The sequence below is a fragment of the Phacochoerus africanus genome, chromosome 8, assembly GCF_016906955.1.
Source record: "Phacochoerus africanus isolate WHEZ1 chromosome 8, ROS_Pafr_v1, whole genome shotgun sequence".
In the NCBI taxonomy this organism is placed as follows: Eukaryota; Metazoa; Chordata; class Mammalia; order Artiodactyla; family Suidae; genus Phacochoerus; species Phacochoerus africanus.
Window position 1 is genome coordinate 91,652,608 of NC_062551.1, and position 24,346 is coordinate 91,676,953.

General features: G+C 43.9%; 2 protein-coding genes across 4 annotated transcripts in view; both read left to right on the plus strand.

Moving 5' to 3' along the window:
* AGO1 (argonaute RISC component 1) overlaps nucleotides 1–14,602 on the plus strand; it is a 39,445-nt gene extending 24,843 nt beyond the window's left edge. For all 3 annotated transcript variants that reach the window (XM_047793326.1, XM_047793325.1, XM_047793327.1), the window contains 7 exons: nucleotides 2,518–2,677; nucleotides 2,867–2,957; nucleotides 4,029–4,223; nucleotides 6,940–7,074; nucleotides 7,689–7,790; nucleotides 8,117–8,316; nucleotides 8,557–14,602. In XM_047793326.1, coding sequence (XP_047649282.1) covers nucleotides 2,518–2,677; nucleotides 2,867–2,957; nucleotides 4,029–4,223; nucleotides 6,940–7,074; nucleotides 7,689–7,790; nucleotides 8,117–8,316; nucleotides 8,557–8,665 — 992 coding nt within the window. In that variant the 3' untranslated portion in view covers nucleotides 8,666–14,602. The remainder of the gene's footprint in view (nucleotides 1–2,517; nucleotides 2,678–2,866; nucleotides 2,958–4,028; nucleotides 4,224–6,939; nucleotides 7,075–7,688; nucleotides 7,791–8,116; nucleotides 8,317–8,556) is intronic.
* A 1,870-nt stretch (nucleotides 14,603–16,472) lies between these two features.
* The window catches only part of LOC125134260 (protein argonaute-3), a 141,701-nt gene continuing 133,827 nt past the window's right edge, over nucleotides 16,473–24,346 (plus strand). Inside the window, exon 1 of the mRNA XM_047793328.1 lies at nucleotides 16,473–20,391. Within this exon, the coding sequence (XP_047649284.1) occupies nucleotides 20,373–20,391 (19 nt within the window). The 5' untranslated portion in view covers nucleotides 16,473–20,372. The remainder of the gene's footprint in view (nucleotides 20,392–24,346) is intronic.

Here is a 24,346-nt window from a genome sequence, read left to right on the forward strand (position 1 = left end):
CTGTGTTTTCTTTTCTTTTTTCTTTTTTTTTTTTTGTCTTTTTTGCCATTTCTTGGGCCGCTCCCGTGGCATATGGAGGTTCCCAGGCTAGGGGTTGAATTGGAGCTGTAGCTGTTGGCCTACACCACAGCCACAGCAACGCAGGATCTGAGCCGTGTCTGTGACCTACACCACAGCTCACGGCAACGCCAGATTGTTAACCCACTGAGCAAGGGCAGGGATCGAACCTGCAACCTCATGGTTCATAGTTGGATTCATTAACCACTGCGCCACGATGGGAACTCCTCTTTTCTTTTTTTTTTGTTGTAGTGCCATAGCATGGGGAAGTTCCCAGGCCAAGGATCAAACCTGCACCACAGCAGTGCCCAGGCTGCTGATGTGGCAAATGGCAGTTCCTTAACCAACTGCACCACAAGAGACCTACTGTGTTTTCTTTAAAAAGTATTAATTAATTAATTGATCTTTTTATGGCCACGCCTGCGGCATATGGAAGTTCCCAGGCTAGGGATCAAATCAGAGCTGTAGCTACTGGCCTACACCACAGCCACAGCAATGTGGATCTGAGCTGCATCTGTGACCTCCACCACAGCTCATGGCAGTGCTGGATCCTTAACCTACTGAGTGAGGCCTGGGATAAAACCCACATCCTCATGGATGCTAGTCAAGTTCTTTACCACTGGTCCATGAAGTAAATTTTTTTTTTTAATCTTTCGCATTTAGAACTAATCTGTCTTTGCAAGAAACTCTGTTGCTTTCTCCGTCCCCTGGCAGTGGTTCTTCTGTTGGTGCAAAGCCTAGAATCTCAGCCTCTTGCCCACACCTAGAATCAGCAAATATATTCAGGGCAAAAACAGCTACAGCAGCTGGCTCACCTATGTGAGATTTCTTTCCATCTCTCGAGTGTTAGCTGTTCTAGTTCTTGTTGTCTTAGCACCTCACTGCTGCCTTCAGAAAGATGATTTCTGTACTTTATTTGGCTCTCCTCAATGTTCTCTGTAGAAACACTGATTTACTATTAACTATATTTCTTGGAAGTAGTAACGACTCCTTCATCTTTTTAAACATGCTCAAGTCTCTCCCATGGAGAACACATTAAACCCTTCATTGATCCTACATTTGTCTCCTCCTTGGTACTTTATATCACCAAAATAGTTTTTGCCTCTATATTATTAATTTTTGTTTGCTGTCACTAAATCCAGAATTCTGGTCTTCATCTACCTCTTAGAAGCATTTGACTTGGTTGAATAATTTCTCCTCCTTGAAACACTGTTCCTTGCCTTGGCATTCATGATATAACACTGTCTTGATTTTCTCCTTAGTTTTCTGGATTTTTGTCCTTTGCAGACTCATCTTCTTCCTGTTGTACAATTATTGTGAGTTCCTCAAGATCCAGATCTAAGCTTTCTTCTCCTTTCATTCTGTTCTCTTCCTTGATGATCTCAAGACCATGTCTTCAATTACTACCTGTACCTAGATATCTCATAAATTTGCATCTCCATTTCAGACTACTCTTGAATTTTCAATTACTATATGCAGTTGCTTGATTGATATCCTCACTGGGATAACCTAAAAATACTTCAGAGAGTTCCTGTCATGGCTCAGCGGTAACGAACCTGACTGGTATCCATGCGGACACGGATTTGATCCCTGGCCTCTCTCAGTGGGTTAAAGATCTGGCATTGCCGTGAGCTGTGGTGTAGGTCACAGATGCAGCTTGGATCCTTTGTTGCTGTGGCTGTGGTGTAGGCCAGCAGCTATAGTGCTGATTCAACTCCTAGCCAGGGCACTTCCATATGCTGTGGGTGTAGCACTAAAAAGCCAACAAAACAAAACAAACCTTCAAACTCAAAATGTCTCAGAAAGAACTTATGATCTATCTGTTCTATTACAAAAATCTAGAAACTCAGAAGTTATGCATAAAAACTACTTTCCCTTACTCACATATATGGTTTCCAGGTCCCTTAAATATCTCTTGAATCTGTTTTTCTTCATCCTAATGACTGCCTTCTTAATATAAGCTACCCGCATTCCTTCTGTAGATCACATTTTAATGACCGCATTCTTTCTCTTACATGGTGGTTCCTTTACTCTCCTTTGTAGTTACTTTGGCCTTTCATTTCTCAAACACATGTTGCTATGTCCTACCACAGTGCATCTTTGCATTCTGTACCCTCTGCCTGGAATGCTCTCTTCCATACTCTCCCTTCCTTCTAAATTCTTTTCTGCCTTTAGATTTCAGGTCAGTCATTACTTGCTCAAGAATCTTTTCCTAGCTAAGTGATTACCCAACATATATGCTCTCACAGCTGCATGAAGCTTTCTGTTGTAGCATTCATCACTGTTGTACTTTTCATGGTTTTTAAGAGTAATCACCAGGTAGTAACCACTGTAAGAGTAGGGACCCTATGTGTTTGTGGTTGCATTGTGTTCTCTTGCATCCCATAAACTTGCAGGCATCTAGTAGGCATTCAGTAAATATTTGTTGAATGCACTCATCAGTTCTCTCCCTGCTCATAGCTGAAGTGAAACGTGTTGGAGATACACTCTTGGGAATGGCTACACAGTGTGTGCAAGTGAAGAATGTGGTCAAGACCTCACCTCAGACTCTGTCCAACCTCTGCCTGAAGATCAATGTCAAACTTGGTGGCATCAACAACATCCTAGTCCCACACCAGCGGTATGAACTCCATTGCCCACTTGCCCTTGTTAATAAGCAAGGTCTCATACTGGGGGATTGATGAAAAGATAGGACCCTGTCTAGGCACAGTGGATCAGACACAAGGGAGAGAGAACTGATGTGGGTGCTAAATGGTGCCAGGAAGAGAAGACCCAACTCCTCACCATTCATTTTCTCTTTCTTGTTTAGCTCTGCCGTCTTTCAACAACCAGTGATATTCCTGGGAGCGGATGTTACACACCCCCCGGCAGGGGACGGGAAAAAGCCTTCTATCACAGCAGTGAGTGATACTTTTCAACTTCCTCATAAGCTTCTCCTCTTTGCTCTGAGCCCCCAGGACTACACATGATTTCCTTCCCTCAGCTCTGGCACTTGAGCCTTCACAAGATCTTTGTATTTCAGCTCATCATTTCCATTAACCACTCCTTTGGTAACTTAATAAAACTAACTCTGTTTGATGTCTTCTTTTCAAAGAGAGCAGTGAGAGTGTAGCCTGTGGCCAATGACTTGGCCTCATCTCTGTCACTCTTTTCTGTGTTTGAGTTTCCTTCTCTTTGTGCCCACTTTTGAGATATGGCTACTACCATATCTCTTCACTGGAATCCCTTTTAAGGGAGTTATTTGGTTGTTGGGATTGTCCTTTACTCTTCCCCATCCCTACCCCTGACCCATTTAGTAGATTAGATAACTCTCCAGTTGCTCTCCTGACTTCTTTGCTTGCTGTCTCATAGGAGCTTCTGAATTGCTAAAGGGCCCAGGCCTTCTTTTTACTTCTCTTTCCTCATGTTTCTCTAGACAGACTGGGCCTATCTCAGTAAATGCAGGGTGACCCTATACTTTGCTTACCTTTACTTTCCTTGTGGCCATCCATCCTGGGCTGTGGCCACTGTCCCCTTAGAAAATAATATTAATATTTGCACCACCCTCAAGAACACTCTTCACTATGGTTCCTAGGGTAGATTAGCACTTGAATTAAAACTTGTTTTGATGAGCTCACTCTTTGAGTTAGTAGTGCCAAAGCTTCACATGCCTCTACAAGGGGTAAGAAAATCAGACTTATCGAGTACCTATTATGGGATAGGCCCTGTATAAGGTGCCTTCTGTATACCACAACAGCACTGCAAGTAAGTAGTATTCTTAACTCCGTTTGAGAGGAGAACAAGAAGATCAAAGTAAGTAATTTCCATATTTGTGATAGTATAGATGTTGAAACCAGGGATTATTGAATGCAGAAAAACCCACTCATTTGATTGCATAGTTTTCTTAATAAGAAGCCTTTTCCCAAACCCACAATCTAATATGCTGGGAGGGTGGAGGTTCTAGGAGCTGATCCTGTCACTTTGATTATCAGGTTGTAGGTAGTATGGATGCCCACCCCAGCCGTTACTGTGCTACTGTGCGGGTGCAGCGACCACGGCAGGAGATCATTGAAGATTTATCCTACATGGTACGTGAGCTGCTCATCCAGTTCTACAAGTCCACCCGCTTCAAGCCTACCCGCATCATCTTCTACCGAGATGGGGTTCCTGAAGGCCAGCTCCCCCAGGTAGGGCCCACAATAGGAAAAGGAAACCTTCACATTGAGGCCAGGGGGCCAGATGGTAGTAGAGTACTGCTGCCTTTTCTCAGCTTTTGGTACTGGGAGGTACTGCTACTTAGGGAGGGAGATTAAGTGGAATAGACTTGGAAGTAGACATGACAACTGAGAGATGGTGTGTACAATCACCGATAGACCTTTCTTGTAGTAGAAGACCCTCCTCAGTGCCTTTTTACTAGTTCATGTTGAAGACTGATTCTTTAGACCAGTGGTTCTCAACTTTGGCATCCATCAAAATCTTTTGAAGGGCTTATTAAAATAGACTGTAGGGCTCTATCCTTAGAGTTTCTGATTCAGTGAGTCTAAGATAGGACCCTAGAATTTGTAGTTCTGACAAGTTCCTGGGTGATGCTGCTGGTCTGCAGGCCACATTGCTGAAGGTCAGTGCTGTTGACCTTCCTTCACAATGTTCCTCCAATTCTTTCTCCCTTCTGTTGTGTAGCTAGTATTCTGAAGTGGTCTCCTTGACTACTATTTAATAAATAGTAATATAACTATCATTTATTGGGTATCTCTTATGTGCCATGAACTGTGCTAAGCATTTTGTATGTGTTCTATTTAATGCCTACAATAGCCCTATGATATAATAATAATAATTACTATTCCATTTGATAAATGAGGAAACTGAGGCTTGAAAATGTTAAATGATTTCTTCGGTGTCACTCAGGGTAATAAGTGGTGGAACTGGGATTCAGACAAATTGGTCTGATTCCAAAGTCTATGGTCTTGACACTATGCTAAATTTCCTCAAAGTTATCCAGTATTTCCTAAAATACCAGAGAAATTTATCATAATACGTCTGTGTTCATAAATGTCTAGTGACTTCACATAGCCTGGGGTTAAAATTCAAACTACTTAGAAAAGCAATCACAGTTATTAAGCCCATACTAGGTTTTTTTTTTTTTTTTTGGTCTTTTTGCTATTTCTTGGTCTTGGGCCGCTCCCGCGGCATATGGAGATTCCCAGGCTAGGGGTCCAATCGGAGCTGTAGCCACCGGCCTACACCAGAGCCACAGCAACGCGGGATCTGAGCCGCGTCTGCAACCTACACCACAGCTCTCGGCAACGCCGGATCGTTAACCCACTGAGCAAGGGCAGGGATCGAACCTGCAACCTCATGGTTCCTAGTCGGATTCGTTAACCACTGCGCCACGACGGGAACTCCCCATACTAGGTTTTTTAATGCTTTCTCTTAATAATTTATTTTAGTCTTCACAACAGCTTTGTGAGGCTGAGCTTATTGATAACTATAGTTGATATGGAGAAAATGAGACTTAAAAGGGTTAAGTAACTTGGTTGAGGCAATACAAGTAGATAAAGTTTGGGTTTAAACCTAGTTCTAATTGATTCCAAATATTATTAACTTTAGCCATACAGTTTTTACTCCTTGTATCTGACATCCAAGGCCACAAGGCAACTACTGCCTACCTATGGTTTTTCACCTGTGGTAGCTAGTCCATCTTCTTATAATACTGCTTTTTTGTAGAACTGAGTTCATCTAATCCCTCTATACCTATTCCTGAACTGTGTATTTGCTCCTCTATGGTGGTCCCAATGCTGTATGCTTTTATTTTATTTTATTTATTTTATTTTTTTTTGTCTTTTTGCTATTTCTTTGGGCCGCTCCCGCGGCATATGGAGGTTCCCAGGCTAGGGGGTCGAATCGGAGCTGTAGCCACCGGCCTACGCCAGAGCCACAGCAACGCGGGATCCGAGCCGAGTCTGCAACCTACACCACTGCTCACGGCAACGCCGGATCGTTAACCCACTGAGCAAGGGCAGGGACTGAACCCGCAACCTCATGGTTCCTAGTTGGATTCGTTAACCACTGCGCCACGACGGGAACTCCAATGCTGTATGCTTTTAGAGCTCATGGGCAACTCACATTTTCCTCTTTTTTCTGAAATTGACCTTTCTGTGGGCATTATGATTTCTCTGTCAATCTTGGTTCTCTGTCTTGATGTTAGGTCTCATTATGCATAGGAACGAGGTAGTGTTCTCTGTTGATACTAAGCCTCCAAGCTAAGGTTTATAGGAACGTGTCAGGTGAACTGTCTACAGGCATACCTTATTGTGCTTCGCTTCATTATGCTTCACTGATATTGCATATTTTTTACAAATAGAAGGTTTGTGGCAGCCTTGCATCCAACAAGTCTATCAGCACTGTTTTTCCAATAGCTCACTTCATGTTTCTGTGTCACATTTTGATAATTCTTGAATATTTCAAACTTTTTATTATTATTTTGTTATGGTGATCTGTGATCAGTGATCTTTGGTATTACTATTAAGATGCACTGAAGGCTCAGGTGATGGTTAGCATGTTTTAGCCATAAAGTTATTTTTAATTAAGGTATGTACATTGGAGTTTTTTAAGACATAATGCTACTGCACACTTAAATAGACTCTAGTATAATATTAATGTAATTTTGATATCCACTGAGAAACCAAAAAAATTTTTATAGTGGTCTGGAACTGAACCCACAACATCTTCAGGGTATGCCTGTATAAGGCTAATTTTGGCAGGAAGAGCTCGTCATGTCTAATGGTTGGGTGTCAGCTTATAAAGGGAGGCTGAACAAAAAGCCACATTACAACCCCATAGAAAGATGTGTAAACTCAAGAGGAGCTCTATGTCTCTTTGTCTCCCTCCTCACCCTGTGCCTAGATCCTCCACTATGAGCTGCTGGCCATTCGTGATGCCTGCATCAAACTGGAAAAGGACTACCAGCCTGGGATCACTTATATTGTGGTGCAGAAACGCCATCATACCCGCCTTTTTTGTGCTGACAAGAATGAGCGAGTGAGTGAGGGATTGAGGAAGCCACCCATACCCTCGACTTGTCTCCCTTCTCTAATAAGGAAGAAGCCCTTGAAATAAAATCTGAGAATTTAGTCCTTGGCCTGTCCTTCCTCCCTGGCCCCTTTCTTCCCCTTAGCTCTTGTGGTCCTTCCTCTGCCACTTGCTTCCCTTTGTTTCCCCCTTCTCCCCTCCTTCCCTTATACTTCATCTCCCTCCTCCTAGCTCCCTGGCCTATAGACCCCATATATAGACCAGCTCTCCCAGAGAAGGGAAAGGGAACTACCATTTATTGAACTTCTCCTATGTGCCAGACACTGTACAAGGCGTCTTCCTCACAGCAGCCCTGTGAGGTAGGTACTATTATTATCTCCAATTTAACCTTAGAAAGGTTAAGTGACTTGCTAAGATCACACAGCTAATAAATGGTGAAAGCAGCAGTTAAACACAGGTCTGTGTAACTTTAGAAGCCTGTTATTTCAATACCCAGTACCCTCTGGGAATAGCAACTTTCACTTTACTATTGGGATTCTGGAGGCGTCAGATTAGAATTGAGTTGGGGCCCTGGTTAGGGCCAGGCAGGTCTTGGGATCTTGGTTGTCTTTGTCTCTATACAGATTGGGAAGAGTGGTAACATCCCAGCTGGGACTACTGTGGACACCAACATCACCCACCCATTTGAGTTTGACTTCTATCTGTGCAGCCACGCAGGCATCCAGGTAGCTGGGCTATATCCTGGGGTTTCCAATGGGTCAAAGATTAGTCAATTATTCCCACTGCCTCTAGAATGTATCGGTCATCACTGAGTGGCATTCAGATAAGGATTGTTCTCTTAGTAAGCCTTTCATGCACTTGAACAGAGGTGTACTTTAAATGTTTAGGCAGGTTGCCCATAAGATGGATGCTTTATGACATAGGTGACTTTGGGTTTGCCTGTTCCTGGGTGGATCTTCTAATCCAGCCATACCCTTGATATGATCCTGTTCCTTAACATCATTCATCCCCTCTGCCCAACCTGGGGCCCCTCACCTTCCTATTTTCCCAGGGCACCAGCCGACCATCCCATTACTATGTCCTTTGGGATGACAACCGTTTCACAGCGGATGAGCTCCAGATCTTGACGTACCAGCTGTGCCACACTTATGTACGATGCACACGCTCCGTCTCAATTCCAGCACCTGCCTACTATGCCCGCTTGGTGGCTTTCCGGGCACGATACCACCTAGTGGACAAGGAGCATGACAGGTGAGGCCTGGGATCAGGCTGACTTCCTTTTTGCTTCAGCCTCTGGTACCAGACCCGCTCAACTTTCCTTGGGTAGAAGGAAACGAGTATGTCCAATTTGGTGTCCTTGGTCTTAACTGCCCAAATCTGGGTTGGGGTTTTCTTTTAAACTGAAATGGGAATTGGTCCCATAGGGGTGGAAGAAGGGATTAGTAGAGGCTCGGTTCACCAGGAAGGACTTCTTTCCTTTTTCCTTTTCAGTGGAGAGGGGAGCCACATATCGGGGCAGAGCAATGGGCGGGACCCCCAGGCCCTGGCCAAAGCCGTGCAGGTTCACCAGGATACTCTGCGCACCATGTACTTCGCTTGAAGGCAGAACGCTGTTACCTCACTGGATAGAAGAAAGCTTTCCAAGCCCCAAGAGCTGTGCCACCCAAATCCAGAGGAAGCAGGGAGGAGGGAGGTGGGGTAGGGAGGAATGCAGAAGGCCTTGGTACCTTCTACTTCTATACAGGGGGCGAAAGGGTGGGGAAGAGGGCCAGTAAGCCAGACCACCAGCCAGAAATCTCTGATATTCACCTCACGCCCTCCACCCTTCACCTCATCTTGTCACATCTGGCCCTGACCCCACTGGACCAAGAGAGGCAGCACTGGTGCCCACCATACACACAGGTGTCTCATGTGACTCACAGTGCTAAAGACTCATGCCTGACAGCTTGGTAAGGTCGGCTCTGCAGCCCTGCGGACAAAAGCTGGTAGGTTTGGGTTCGATACTTTAGATGGGAAAGTGAGGGGCTTGAGAAAGTGGGTGGGAGGAGGGAAGGATTTTTTTAGGAGCCTTAATCAGAAAAGGTCTAGATTTGTTTAAAAAGAAAAACAAAACCAGATTCAGATCAATATTTTAGGATACTAGATGTTTTAATGGGTTGAGAATCCAGTTTGTAGGAAGATTTTTAATGCTGATGGTTTTGGTTGCCCCTCCCCCAGCTGCCACTCCCCTTTCCCTTATTCCTCTCGCCACCTTTTCTACCCCGCCATACACGTCCTCCCTGACAGACATCCAGCCCCTAGTAAGACTTAAGGCACTATGGCACTTAGCTCTGAAGTGACACGACCCTGTCTTCCTTCCGCCTGCTGGTGGGTAACCAGTGCCTTCCCTGTAACGGTAATGCTGCAGAACTGCAACCTTTTGTACCTTTTTTGGGGGGTGCGGGGTGGGGGTGGGAGAGGAGGCAGGTGGGGCTGAAATACCCCTAACCCAGCAAGCCTCCAGCCAGAGCGCCAGCTGTTTTTCATTTGAAGGAATTGACTTCCATATTCATTGAGCTTTTAAAAAGATCACAACCTCAAAATGGTTAAAATCCATTGACATTTGCACTTTCAGACATGACAAGTCTCGGAGCTGCTGAGATGACTGGCCCCTGGCCGTTCCACTTATGTCTCCTTTCTTTCTGTCCCGTTCTCCTCTCCGGTAACCTGGGTCTGGAGTTACTTTCATAGCATTTCTCAACTCTTGGCTTGTTTTTTCCCTGATGGTCAAGTCTCTTTATGTTTCAATATTTTTTAACTGAGGTGTCTTAAAACAAATGACCCTTAGGTCTAAAGTAAGAAAAAAAAGCAAAAACTAAATATTATTTTTATACTACAACTTGAGTCTATTGCCAAAATCTGGAAATCCCTCCCATGCCCAGTGAGTTTACATCCCAGAAACATTGAGCCATCAGAAGGAACTCTTGACCTGACCTGTTCTTTGGCCTGGCTAGGTAGGTGGTGGTTATTTCCCCAAGGTGGGGCTTGGGCTCCACCCCTCCTCTGTGCAGATAATATCTTTTTCTGGCTGCAGGCTCCCTCTTCTGCACTGCCCTGCACTCTTTTCCTGCAAGTGCATCTACCCTTCCTCTGGGCTGTCCTCTGACACTTTGGCTCATCCTAGATTTCAGCGTGTCCTGTGGATAGACTGGGGATTTTGCTGTTCCCTATTGCTTCTGTTTACACAAATGAATTTTTTCTGGTTTCCCACTAGGGCATGTGAGTGGGTGGCATGGGCTTTTTTTTTTTTTCTTTCTTTCTTTCTCCCCCATCTCCCTGGATAGAGATGGGGTTTGGCTGTCTTGCAGAACTGGAAAAGTAGGGGGTTCTAGCTCAGTGCCTGCTGGCCTTGAAGCAAGGCTCCCTCTTTCCTTGACTGTTCATTTTTTCCTATCCCACTGCTTGGGATAAGGAGTTGCAACTTCAGTGTGGAAATTCCTCTTTTTGAGGAGCTTGGGCTTGGGTTTGCCCCAGTCTGGTGATGAAGCCATGACACTTTAGACCTAGGTCAGGCCTGGAGGCCAGTCAGAGGAAGGCCAGTCTGAATATGGGCCTATGCAGTTAGAGCTACAATTTCCCCTCCCCAGCAGCCCTTGTACAGACCCAGATTTGCTATGCAAAACAGTCTATCCCAGGTTCTGTTCTGGTTGGCTACTTTGTTCAGCAACTTCACAAAACGTAGCACAAACATTGATTATGGTGAAGGCATCAGGACTGTTGAGTAACTCCTCCTTTCTTTCTTTCCTACTGGCTACAGTGTGGGGTGCCCCATGGGCACAGCCCAGCTGAAGAACAGAATGGAGGGCTTTGGGAGGAGGCAGCTCACTGGAGAGCCTACATTCCTTACACAAGTGCCTAAAGAGAGTGATGCCAACACTCCATCTGCCCTGTCCATCGCCTTCATATACTGTCTACTTCGTGTTCAGTCACCCTTTGGGGAGGGGAGCTCTCTTGGGACAGTGGGTTTTGCGTGTTGTCTTCTTGGGTGCATTTTAGGGCTGGGATCAGGGCAGTATTCCTGGAGAGTCCAGTCATTCACCAGCATTTGCAGATGTCCATTGCGAGTTGGTGGTAGTCACCTACTCTCAGCAACAAGTTTGTGTTTTTCCTTTTTCTCTCTTTGCCTCACTCTCTGCAGTTGGGTTTTGAGCTGAGGCCTGAAATGCATTTTTTAGCCCTTTGGCATTGTGCATGCCACGTAAGAAATAAAAGCAAGAGAAAAAGCGTGGGCAAGGGCAAGAATATGACTTCTTGCTGTGATATTCTTTCTATCCTTAAAAAAGAAAAAAAAAATATCTTTGAGACTTGAAAAATACCCTTGACCTTGAGGAAGGTGGTACATGCAGATTGAGAAATGGTGTTGGCAACAAGCTTTGACTTTTTTCAATTTGGTTAAAGTGGTGCTTCTTTCTTAAGCTCTGAGGAAGCCCTGGGGGGACCCCAACCTCATCCTCTTAGACAAGTCTCTTGCTCCCTTTCTTCCACTCTTCTGCGTTCCTTATACTCTTCTCTCTTTCCCTGACCTCCTTTTATTTATTTTTTTATGTTCACTCAGCTTGCTTGCAGGCCTGCCTGCCTGTCTGCCTATGTGATGATGAATTCTCTGCATGGCTACAGTGATCCTGCTGTTAGCTGGCAAGGTCAGGGTTAGCTCCTTGGCTGCAGAAGACCAAGAATCTGCATCCTAAACCCAATGATGTCCTCCCTGGGCTGGACTGCTTTCAAACTTACATGAAGGCATAGCAGAAGGCCTGCCCAACTGGCATGAAATCAGGAGGGCTTCTGGCAACTTCCATACCTATCCATTCTTTGGAGTTGGTTTCTCTTATTGCTTTTTCTTGATCTGGTTTCATTTATTTACCTGGGGCCTTCCTTTTCTGAGGATGTCCTAGAAGCAATCTACTTGGTTATCCAGGGTTAAAGGGTTAAGGGATAGACATGGGGGAAGAAGGAGAGAGATGGGAAGAGAATGGAGAGAATATGGCTAAAATCTGGGAAAGGAGAGCACTGTTCATTGATCACTTTTCCAGTCCAGCCTGACTCATTGGGGCATTGAGATGCTACTGCTGGCCTCTGGGGATAAGCGGGGGCTGTTGTTGCTGGGAACTTAGGCTTAGATCAAGGCTGAAGAAGAAGGTACCTGAAAGTATGGAACCTCCCTAAAAAGCTCCTGTTTCCCACCTACTCAATAGCTCCTCCATAGCCTCCTCTTTGGCCAAGCAACGATGTTCTTGGATAGTTTTCTTTTTCTTGTCTAGAGTTCTATAAATGAGGACAACAAGATGGGCACCCAAGGGAACGCTGGCTTCTTAACTGACCCATGGGATAGCTTCGAGGCTGGTGGACAGTGTTTTAGATCTGGCATCATGTGTAACAAGGATGAAAGTTCCTTCCCCTTCAGGGTAGAAAGTCATCTCAAACAAACTAATATGCAGTTTTGGAAACTACATTGGGGGAAGCTATTTTTATTTATATTGATTGAGCCTAGGCCAATCCAGGATGGTAGCTGGTATGCCTTCCTTCTTAATGTCTGATCATGGTAGGATTATGCAGGGCACTCTTTCCTCTTTGGCCTTCTAAGCAGACTGGGGAGAAGGGATTCTCTGGTTTTTCTCTCCCCCCTCCCCCCATTTATTAGGACTTGCCTTCTCCCTGGGCAGGGAGAGAGGCTAGGTTGGTGCTCTCCCCTTACTCTACTCCTACTGACTTAGAACCTCTGGCTGCTGTTTGGGAGCCCAGGAAAGGGAGTGGAGAGAATGGGCTCAAAATAAAAGAAGATAAAACAAAAAAAACAGAATAAGGTGGGGAAGGCAGATTTTCTTCTTTAAAATGGAAAATAGGAAACCCTCCAAGGATTGTGCAAGTAAAGACAATGTGTCTAATGCACTGACTCCCCTGGTGTAGTAGCAATAAGGAAAAATGAAATGACTCTCCTGTGCGCACAGTCCAACCTGATTGGTGTGTTATGTTGTACTTAAAGCAGCCAACTGGTGGGCATGTGTGACTACTCTGGGTTTCACTTTAGTTTCTAAACTTTTTATCCCTCTCAAGTCCAGCATGGATGGGGAAATGTCCTTGGAGCCCCACAGCTGTGTACTTGTTTGCATTTGTTTCCCCTTGAGACTTGTGTTTGTGTCCTGCTTTGAGCTGTACCTTGTCTAGTCCATTGTAAAATTACCCCAGCAGCTGTAATGTACAGTTCCTTCTGAAGCAAGCAGCAGCAGCAGCAGCACAATTCTGTGTTTTATAAAGACAACAGTGGCTTCTGTTTCTAAAGTGCGGTCTCTCTCTCTCTCTTTTTTTTTTTCTTAGCAAAGCAAACTATTGGGATTAATTATATCTCTGATAGGTTTTACATTAGAATAATAGATTGTTAAAGAGCCAAACCATCACTTTGTAAAGGAGGGAAGTAGGTAAAACAAATTCCAGTATGTTGAAACTACAGCCTCTATTTATTCTTCATTCAGCAAACGTGCAAAGTACTGTGTTCAGCGGTATTTTGGGGGAATAGGAAGGCACGGTCCCAAAGTGAGGAAAACAGTGTCTCTTTCCTTAAGGAGCTTAAAAAGTTTGGTTGGGGATATGAGTAGCCAAATGGTTTTCTGGTACCATTTAGACTACCATTTAGTCCTTGTTTTGAGGACTAAAACAAGGCTATAAGACTGTAGTGATGAAGATAGGAAAGGGCAGATTTGAGAGACACTCAGGAGATAGAATTAATAGGACACAGTGGATAATGGAATGGGAAGAGGAGTAGAGGCTGACGCTCACTCTGCTTGAGCAGGTGAGTATATTGGGACATTACTCTAGCCAGGATTGGGGGTAAAGGGGAGATGATAGAAGGAAGGTGGTGAATTTTGTCAAAAGACATTTAGCCTTGTATAGACTGAGTTTTGAGGTTCCCATGGGATAACAAGGTTAAGATTTCCAGTAAACATTTGTGTTTTGGTGCTCAGGGAAAACTACAAAACTGCAGTTATAGATATGGGATTTGTACTCATATAGATGGTAGTTAAAACCATATGAATGAATAAGATGGTTTAGAAAAAGAGTAGAGCAAGGGAAACCTAGTGTACCAATCTAGGAAATACAAGTTATAAGATGGGGGGAAGAAGCCGAACCTAAAATGACTATCAGATCGCTAGTAGATATCTTGTATGTTTCTGATTGATTTAATGAGGTGGGAGAATAGTCAAGAATGGAATAGAATTAAAGAAAGATGTGATTAACAGCATAAAAACTGCTGCAGTGAGGAGGGGTATTTTTTTCTACTTAGTTTACCATCCTCCAACCCATCTTCTCTGGGATCTTATAATTATATAGTCATTCTCCAGTATTTCTTGAAAATGAGCATTGAAAAAAGCTAACTTAAGGCTAAGACTGGGACTTCCAAGTTGTTCACCACAACTACCACCACCACCTCCACCTCCAGCTTCCTCCTATCCTCAGGAGATAACTTGTAAAAGAATGAAATAAACAAACCTAATTTTGTTCCTAACCAGGTGTCATAGATGGTGTTCCAGTGTACTCAGTAGCACTTAGCAGCTTGCTCTGTTCACTTTCATGACTTGTTTTCCCCAGAGCCTGTGAACTCCTAGGAGCAGAAACTACATTCTGTTCATTTTTGTCATCTCAGGGCCATAGCATATATCGGGGGCCAATATTTGTGAGTAGAATTGAAATGAGCTTAGAAATCTGTGGTTTATGAATACAGAGTGGGAGGATCAAGAAGTGATATTGAGGATACAAGATGGACTCAGCATTCCCGAATGTTCAGGTAAGCAGAAACGTAACCAGATTATATTCACCTTTCCTCACTCTCACCCCATCTTGGAGGTTCTATGATTTTGTGTCTTAAGCTGTTGGTGCAGTTGTCATTCTTCCCTGGTACTCCTAGAGCATTGTTATCTGTGTATTGGAGGAAAATGGCACAGAGAATGATTCTGGCACAGGGCCCAGTGAGAAATTTTCAGTGGCAGCCAGTTTATTCAGAAGTGGGCCCAGGAGTTCCCGTTGTGGCGCAGTGGTTAACAAATCCGACTAGGAACCATGAGGTTGCGGGTTCGGTCCCTGCCCTTGCTCAGTGGGTTAAGGATCCGGCGTTGCCGTGAGCTGTGGTGTAGGTTGCAGACGAGGCTCGGATCCCGCGTTGCTGTGGCTCTGGCATAGGCCGGTGGCTACAGCTCTGATTCGACCCCTGGCCTGGGAACCTCCATATGCCGCGGGAGCGGCCCAAAGAAATAGCAAAAAGACAAAAAAAAAAAAAAAAGAAGTGGGCCCAACATTCCTCTGGAGGCCAAGTGTTGTGGACTTCAAATTGTGGAGCTAACCTGTGGCAGCCACCTGCCAGATTCCCTTGGGAGCAAGCCAGCCAGACCAGCGCTCCTTTTCAGCAGCAAGGATTAGCGAGGTTGGTTGGACTTGAAGAGCAAATTGGGACATGGAAGAGATTTCCAGTTGAAACAAGACTTAAACTTATGGCCATTAATGAAGCAGAAATCGCTTAGAGTGAATGAGATGGTGTTCATTATGGCACATTTTTTAATCATAAATTTCATTGCCATAATGGTTGATGTTAAAAAGACTTAAGGATTTGGCTGTTGGTTGCAACTCAGGAGGAAAAGATGATGGGAACCCAGGGCTTGATTTGTCTGGTCCTAGAGCTCAAGTTTTGAGTTAAGGGTTGTCCTAGCACACCTGGACATCCCTTTTTAGTATTGGGTGAGCAGCCTTTTCTTTGCCTTGTCAGTTGGCATCATATACTCTAGCACAGTCTTGTCTAATAAGTGCCTTTGGGGCGGAATGAAGCTGTGTATTTGTTGGGTATTCCTTGGCTTAACAGACGCCAGAACCACATGGCAGTTAGGGCATGGCAGCTGAAGGAAAGGGTCATAGTACAAAAAGAAGAATATTTTCAAGTTTTGAGCCTGGGCCATTCTCAGACTGCTGTCTGTACTACTTGAATGGAAAGTAGCACTGAATTGGAAAATTAGCTCTCCTTTTTTGTTTATAGTTTTCGAGGCATTTATTCCTTTGGCTATAGGCTAAGGAAAGCCAGCAGGCTTGGAAGGTGCACAAGAGAAGCACTCTTTTAAAGCAGCAGTGTCACGGAGGAGCTGGAAAAATGCACTTCCTGGGGATGAGGTGCATTTAGAAGTTGTCTTTTTTTTTTTCCTTTTTTTTTTTTCTTTTTAGGGCTGCATCTGTGGCACATGGAGTTCCCAGGCTAGGAGTCCTATCAGAGCTACAGCTGCTGGCCTTCGCCACAGCAATGTAGGTCACATCTGTGACCTACACCACAGCTCATGGCAATACCAGATCCTTAACCCACTGAGCAAGGCTAGGGATTGAACCTGCAACCTTATGGTTCCTAGTCAGATTAGTTCTAGTCAGATTAGTTTCCGCTGTACCACGACAAGAATTCCTAGAAGTTCTCCATTTAAATACCATAACTGCCTTTCTCAAGATACCATATTCAAGGGTTTTTAGGCCACTGTGGCTTACCCTACAGGAATACACTCTGCTCTTGTTCTGGAGTGCAGCAGCTTCACCACTATCCACTTGGCATTGTCTTTTTGGGACAAAAAATTTGAGGGACCTATCCAGGGAACCCTCTGTCCCTCTTCCCCACCTTCCGAAGGCAAGGAACTTTCCTTGCAAAAGAGGTATCGGGAGCTCTTAGCCAGGTTTTTGGAAAAGGCCTATGGGTTGTTAATGGATGTGAACTAGAAAAGGAATAGGGGCTTTCGTACCTTGAAATACTTGACTAGGTGTTTTGTATAGTATCCATTATTATTTGGTTGTATCTTCACAGCATTCATGTGAAGTAATTTATTCGTTACCTTCAGCTGCATGTAACGAAAGCCGATTAAATTGGCTTAAATAAGGAAACTATCACATTACAAGAAGTCCTGATTTAAAGTGGCTCTAAGGTTAGTTAGTTCAGTGGCTCATTGATAATGCCAACTTAGCAGGTTCTTGCAATCTCTTTGCTGTCCTCTCTGTTGGTTTCAACTCATGTTTGTTCACCTCAGGGTTCCAAGATGGCTATTGTTATTCCAGGAAGGAAATGCTGAAAGAACGAAGTCTAGCAGAAGAGGGACTAATTTTTTTTATTAGTGTTTCATTTTAAAGAAAGGAAATCCTTGGAAGCCCCAGGAAATCTGGCCTCGTGTCTCATTTGCTAGAAATTGGTCATCTTCCCACTATTCTGTCATTGACATAGCAAATGAGATCATCCATCATGAGTGGCTTAGATTAATTACAAGTTATTCTGTGAGTCATATGGATTAGAAAGACAAGTCATGTTTGCTAGGCAAGAAAGAAGGGGGTAAGGACTCTTGGTTAGGCATCCAGCAGTGTCTGCTCTATGAGGAAAAACTGTTGTTTATTTAACAGATGAGGAATGTGATGTTCAGAGAGAGTGTATTTCCTAGAGTCACAGATAGTAGCAGAGGGCCTTCAGTGTCAGCTCTGACTGTCCCTAAAGCCAGTATGTTTTATATTGTGTTCTGCTGCAGTACAAAGTAGCTTTCTGCCATGTAAAAATTGCTTGTGTAGGAGAAGAGATCTCAAGTGTCATGTTGGCTAGCCTCAGCCCATGCAAGAGGAGAGAGGATTCTATCCAGTTGCTTTCCTCATCCAGTGATGTTTATCTAGCACAGTTAGGAACACAACTTTCAGAGGGCACTGATTTCTGTGCCCCTGAGATTTCTACACTATTTTATAGTTCTCCCTTCTGAGAGCAACCATATCACAAGGGATGAGGGCAGAGTTTTAGCCTGCTTCCTGAGCCCCTCTGTGAATCCCACTCACCTATTCATCCATCTACCTGTTCCACAAGATATTTATAAAATGCTGCTGTGTAACAAGCAGTGGCACTGTTCTAGGCACTGGGGCTTTGTCATTTAAGATACAAAGAGACCCTGCTCTTATGTCCTTAAGACTCACTTGGGAATCCAAAACTATGATGTGCATGTGCTCAGAGGAGAGCTCTCACAACTTTGCTTTTGGAAGAATCAAACTTTTTTGCCTTCCTATTTCCTGATACTGTAATTTCCTATGCATAGGAGATATATCTGTATATATCTGAAATATTCCTATTTCCTGACATTACAATTCATGAGCCTTTCACACGGGCTTACAGATGGGGGATCCTGAGTAGCAACAGTAAATGGGAAGGCATCATTGACATTTATTAAATTGGATTGAATTAGAAGGTCCAAATTCTGCCTCATCCATGTCATCAAATAAGGCTTACCTTTGGGGTCCTCATCGTCACTATGTCTATTCTGGGAGACACCTAAGAAGCCTACAGTCATTTAGGGAACCTGTTGAGGGGGTTGAGGGTGTGATAGACCCTTGCAAAAGCTGATATTTACCCCTGTCAACTGCTGTGGAATCCCTTTAGTCAAGGATTCAAAGTAACTTTTAAGATAGTGTTTCATCTAGTAACATTTGATATTTTAAAATTGGGGAGAGCATTTTTTGTAAAAGGTAGTTATAAAAGTCAACTTATAAAGTGTTTACTATACGGTAGGTGCATCTAATAAGTGCTTTAAAATGGTAACTATAGTAAATACATCCTTACTAACATTTAGGGTGGATTTTCTGGATGCATAACGTGCATTCGTTAACTTCACAGCTGTGAGGAAACTGAAGCCCAGAGAGGCTCGAGTGACTGATCAAAGTCCCCTCAGTGATTGGGCTGGACTAAAGATAGGATATTTTTTCCTTTTCCTCTTTGTCCAAAGCTTTTTTAAAAAGAGTGTATTTTGATTATTAAAAGTCTAAAACATTACTGATGCTTCGGGACGTAGGGAAAAATCATGAATCATTCCTCATCCTGAATAAAATAGTATCATATTTCTTTAAGGCAAGAAAGACTAATGTGCTGGTCCTAATAACCTTATAAAGCTTACATTCTAGTGGGGGAGACGGCACATAATAAACTAGTACATGAAAACTGGAGATTGGGATATGGGCTATTAGGAAATACTGTAATAATATACAGAAGTCCCTGATCATAGATCAGACGTCCGGGCAAGACCTCTGAGATGTCGTAAGTCGAAGTATCAAGAGTGGGGAGCTGAGGGGAAGGGGTGAGGGTGAAGAGGAAGAGGGCTCCTGCCAAGGGAACCAGAAACAGACGCTCCAGGTCTATTAGGCGCTTTTCCTTTTGCAGGAATTGGAAGCAGACCAGTATAGCTGTAGCATAGTGATGAGGAAGATTCTCACTTGAGGGGAAAGGCTGGGGCCCCGTTACAACAGGCGGTTTGGCCCCAGAATGGACTTTGGGTCTTAGCCTGACGAGGCGTTATTAAAGAGTTTTAAACATGGAAGTTATTCGAGCTGATGTTTGTGTAAAGTCATGTTTCTTAATCTAACCGAGTTATAGTGTACATCCCCCCCCCCCCAAAAAATGGTCGTCAAAGCAACTCTACAAACGGAGTGATCAGCTGTGGTGATCACTTCACCGCCTGCAGAGGAGGCGTGTGAGGCGGTCCAAACCGGGCGTGGTGAGAGGGTTTCGAGAAGGAGGGGGCTTCTACCCAAGACCGGAGATCGGCCCGGGGCCCTCAGATCTTGGTCCTGCCCGTCGCACTAACCACGTTCCCGGGAGGCTCCCGTGCAGGTTGGCTACGCCGCCCTCCAAGACGTCGTCTCAGACAAGCACGGCCCTGCACCAAGGCGGCAGGAGGAGTCCAGCCCCTCGGGGTTGTCTCCGGCCTGCACCGCCCGGCAGAGGACAGCGGGAGGGCCGACCCCGCAGCGCTCGCCACCCACGGCCGCGCTCGCCTCAGGCCCCGCCCAGGCGCGGCGCCCGCTCGGTGACACCTCCCCTGCGTCCTCCGCGCCGGCCGCGCCCGAACGGCTAAGCTGAGAGGCGAGGCTTGGACGTCCGGCGAGCCCGGGCAGCGGAACTGACGCCAGCGGGCTTCCGGGGGCGGCCCCCGGGGAGGTCGTCGGCGGCGCCGCAGTCGTGGAGAGGCAGTGGGAGCGTAAGCGGCCGCGGGCGACGCAAGTTCCGTACGGAGCTCTGCTCTTCTCGCCACACGCTTCTTCCTCTCTCCTAGTCGCGTGCTGCCTCCCGACGGCCGATCTTCCTGACGGGAGCTTTCAGAGTGCGGTTGCTGAGGAGAAGCTGTCGCCACCCCGCCTCCGGGCCGAGTGAGGGTTCCTGTCGCGCCGCGTCGCTCCCTGCGCCGCCACCTTGCCCTCAGTGGCGGGCGCCCTTCTCGCTTGAAGCACTCCCCCCAGCTCCATGAATGGAAATCGGCTCCGCAGGTGAGTGAGTCAGAGCTGCTGGTCCGTTCGCCGAGGTATCCCCAGAACGTCGTCGCTCCCTCCGCCCAGGCCCAGGTGCGCGAGGTGAGCGGCGCCCGGGTGGCTCCCTCCTCCGCCCCCGGCCCCTCCTCCGCCTCCCCGCAGCCCTGCGGCGGTTCCCCCGGCCACGGGGTGGGCGAAACTGCGGGGAGGAGACGCTGCTCACAAAATTGAAGTTTAGGGTTCTCTAGGCGATATTACTCTTTTTCACTGGAGTCCAGAAGCGTTTGTCATCGCTTCTGTTATTCCAGTTGAAGATGTAACGGTGTGTGTGTCCTTTGACCAGGTTGTGTGTCCCGTAGGGGCACTGGGCGGCCGGCACTCTCCCTTGCTTATCGTTTAAGGTAGTCATGAGGATGCATTAGGATAACGGATAAAAACTAAGTTTAAGATAGGTATTAGTGCAACGTCAAATGCAAGATGGCATTTGTGTCATCCCTGAGTTCTCTTCTGATGTTTGTGGCAGCATGGTATATAGTCCTGAGGATCTTGGAAATGTCATTATCAGCCTGGATCACTGCTTATGTGAGGCGATAGGTCTTAAAATTTCCGTCTGTCCGTCTATCTAGCTACCTGTCTTTTTCCATTTTTCTTTTTTTTCCTAGAGAATCGGCCATCATATTCTTGGAAATTTGGAATTTAAGAAAATTGTTTCTCTTTTTGGGAAAAATGACAGTCTTGAGAAAAAATTGCAACATGGGCAGTGCTTATCGTAAAAAAAAAAAAAAAGAATGAAAAAGCACTCTTTATGGTCCGTAATTAACTGAAGGACATAAAGTAGGTGTTACGTAACGGTTTGCTTTCCAAATGATCATACTTGGTATGCTAAATTTGGAAGTATGCTTCATCCAGTCAGAAATTTATAAATTAATTTTGAAAATATTTGGGGGGTTATCTTGTTACTAATAGGATCACAAGTCCCTGAATTTCACATCTCATTTTGCCAATTCGGGAGGCACTTAAATATGAGATAAGAAAAAATCATATAAAAGAAACCAGTGACATGATAATAAAGATTTTGTTGACTGCGTTAAGGAGTATAATTATCAAGTAGATGCAAAAAGCACTTAGAAATTGTAGAGATGGGCTGGAGAGAAAGGTTTATTACAAGTTTTATTATATGGAATTTTCTCTAATCAATTTCTATCATTTCTCTTTTGCATGCTCCATTTTCCCCTCTTATTCATGTCGTCTTTAAAAGGGCAAGTTTGTCTAGATTATCAGGAGTTTTAGACTCTTGTTTATCATCGATTTGTGTATTTCCAAAACTGCCCTATCCTACCTTTTTTGTTTTTTTTCAATTTTCTAATACACTATTTAGAGATTGTGATGATTTGGAAACTGTATGTAATTTTTATATAACTGTTCTATTGTTGAGCCTGAAAAACAAACATGAAAGTTAGAGACTTTACTAATTATCTTAAAATTTTAAAGACATTTCGAAAACATTTTTAGTTTTTTTCTTTTTCTTCTTTGGGTTTTTCATATGAAATTATTCCCAAATATGTGGATAGCATCTTAGAAAATACTTCTGAAGTCAAACCACCTAGTCAATTAGTCCACCTAACCAAGTATGATTCATTAAATGCTGCTATGAATTCTTGAGCGATAGATAACTTTTACCTCATTTTTCATGTGCTATCACTGAAATATATACCCATTTAACTGTCTTCACATCTGCAGAGGTATGGTTAGATTTATCAACCATATGTGTGGACATCTTGAAACACAAAGTTTATTCTTCAGTGCAGCTTAAACATGATTTACTAAAGAAGATAAATTATAATTTGGCTCAAGATTGTCATCTTCAAGAACAAAATTTTCTTTCTTCCTAAGACTTACATGTAATTGTTATGCAGCAAGTGAAATTGAAAGCATAGTTGAGGAAAATATGCAACTAAATTTAAAATCAAGAATTTGACATAATACATTTTGCTTTCAAAAATTTAGATGCACATGTTCTCTGATAGTCTGTTGAGTCAGTGTTGGATCTTAACCCTCCAATTCTGATCTGAGTTTTTCTTTTCTATGTAGATTTTCAGGAATCATCTTATGGCAAGGTGTTATAAATTCTAGTTGTTAGGTGGATACGTAGAAAACTGGAATTTATTTACATTAGAGGACTTCAGATACAAATTCTGTATAATTGTTTCTTGATGAGTCATTCTTCACCAAAAGTTAATAATATTTGTCTACATTTCCCTTTCGTATGTAATATTTTAAGTGATTTTTTAAAGGATGTCCTGTATAATGTACTGATTTAGTACTGTGTGAACTTTGATTTAACCAAAAAGCTGGCAGACATAATTGGTTTTTAAATAATAATGATTGATAATTTAGCACCTGTGCCTATGACTCCTTAATTAAGGGAACTTTTGATGAAACTAATTTTTATGGTTTAATTACAGCTGGACTAAGAGTATATATGTTATATTTTCATTCTAAATAAAGTGGGAATAGAAGAAGCAGAAAAGTTCATGGAGATATCAGTTTTCCTGAATAACTTTTTTAGGACATACTATTCTAGTCTGTATTTTTAGGTAAAGTCAGACTACTGTTGAGGGCCTAAGGAATTGTACTTACCTACTGATGGAAGAAAAAAAATTTCTATTATCTTAAATTAATGATAAGGCAAAATGATTTGAACTGTTCGGTAGTTGTCTTATACAGTCTTGCAAAATGAGTAGGTTGTTTCTTAGTTATGTTCTTAAATTAGTGTTTGGATATAGTTGTTTCAGCACTCTACATTTCTTTCTTTCTTTCTTTCCTTCTTTCTTTCTTCCATTCTTTCTCTTTCTCTCCTTCCTTCCTTTTTTTTTTTGTCTTTTTGCTATTTCTTTGGGCCGCTCCTGAGGCATGTGGAGGTTCCCAGGCTAGGGGTCGAATCGGAGCTGTAGCTTCCAGCCTATGCCAGAGCCACAGCAACGCAGGATCCAAGCCACATCTGCAAGCTACACCACAGCTCACGGCAATGCCGGATCGTTAACCCAGTGAGCAAGGGCAGGGATTGAACCCGCAACATCATGGTTCTTAGTCGGGTTCGTCAACCACTGCGCCACAACGGGAACTCCCTTCCTTCCTTCCTTTCTTTCTCTTTCTCCACACCGGTGGCATATGGAAGTTCCCCGGCTAGGGGTTGAATTAGAGCTGCAGTTGCCGGCCTAAACCACAGCCACAGCAACGCCATATCGGAGCCACGCCTGTGACGTACACCACAGCTCATGACAACACCGGATCTTTAACCCCCTGAGCAAGGCCAGGGATGTGTCCTCATGGATACTAGTCAAGTTCATTATCACTGAGCTACAGTGGGAACTCCCAGCATTTCTTTAGTAATTAAAATTTTAAAAAGTCATTTGCGGACAAGTTACAAATGATATATAGAAGCTAGATTTGAATGGGATAGATAAAAGTTGTGGATTTGAAAGTACTAAAATAAATAATGCCATTAGATTTCATTTCTTTAATCACTTGCTATGTGTTTTTATTATTTGGGGGGGGGCATGCCCAGGGCATGTGAATGTTCTCAACCCAGGGATCGAACCTGCGCCACAGAAGTGACAATGCCAGATCCTTAACCTGCTATGCCACAAGAGAACTCCTGTTTTTATTGTTATATGGATTTTCTCACCTGTAGATTTTTGTCTTGAAGAAAATAAAATACTACTCTGTCTAGAGGGCATGAATTTTAAACTCAGAAAGGTTTTTCTACTTGGTTGTCGCTTAACTTTTAGCTGGTGCTGCTCTGCAGTAGCCCTTACAATTATTTTCCTAATATTTGCTCCTCTTGACTGGCTTTGGGACTTATAAAAATTTGCAAAATTATTTTGATTTTTGTTTTAGAATTTAATTTCTCTGACAGTGGTGGAATGCCCTAAGGGAAAATTGAAAAGGAGTCAAGAAACAACTTTTTTCT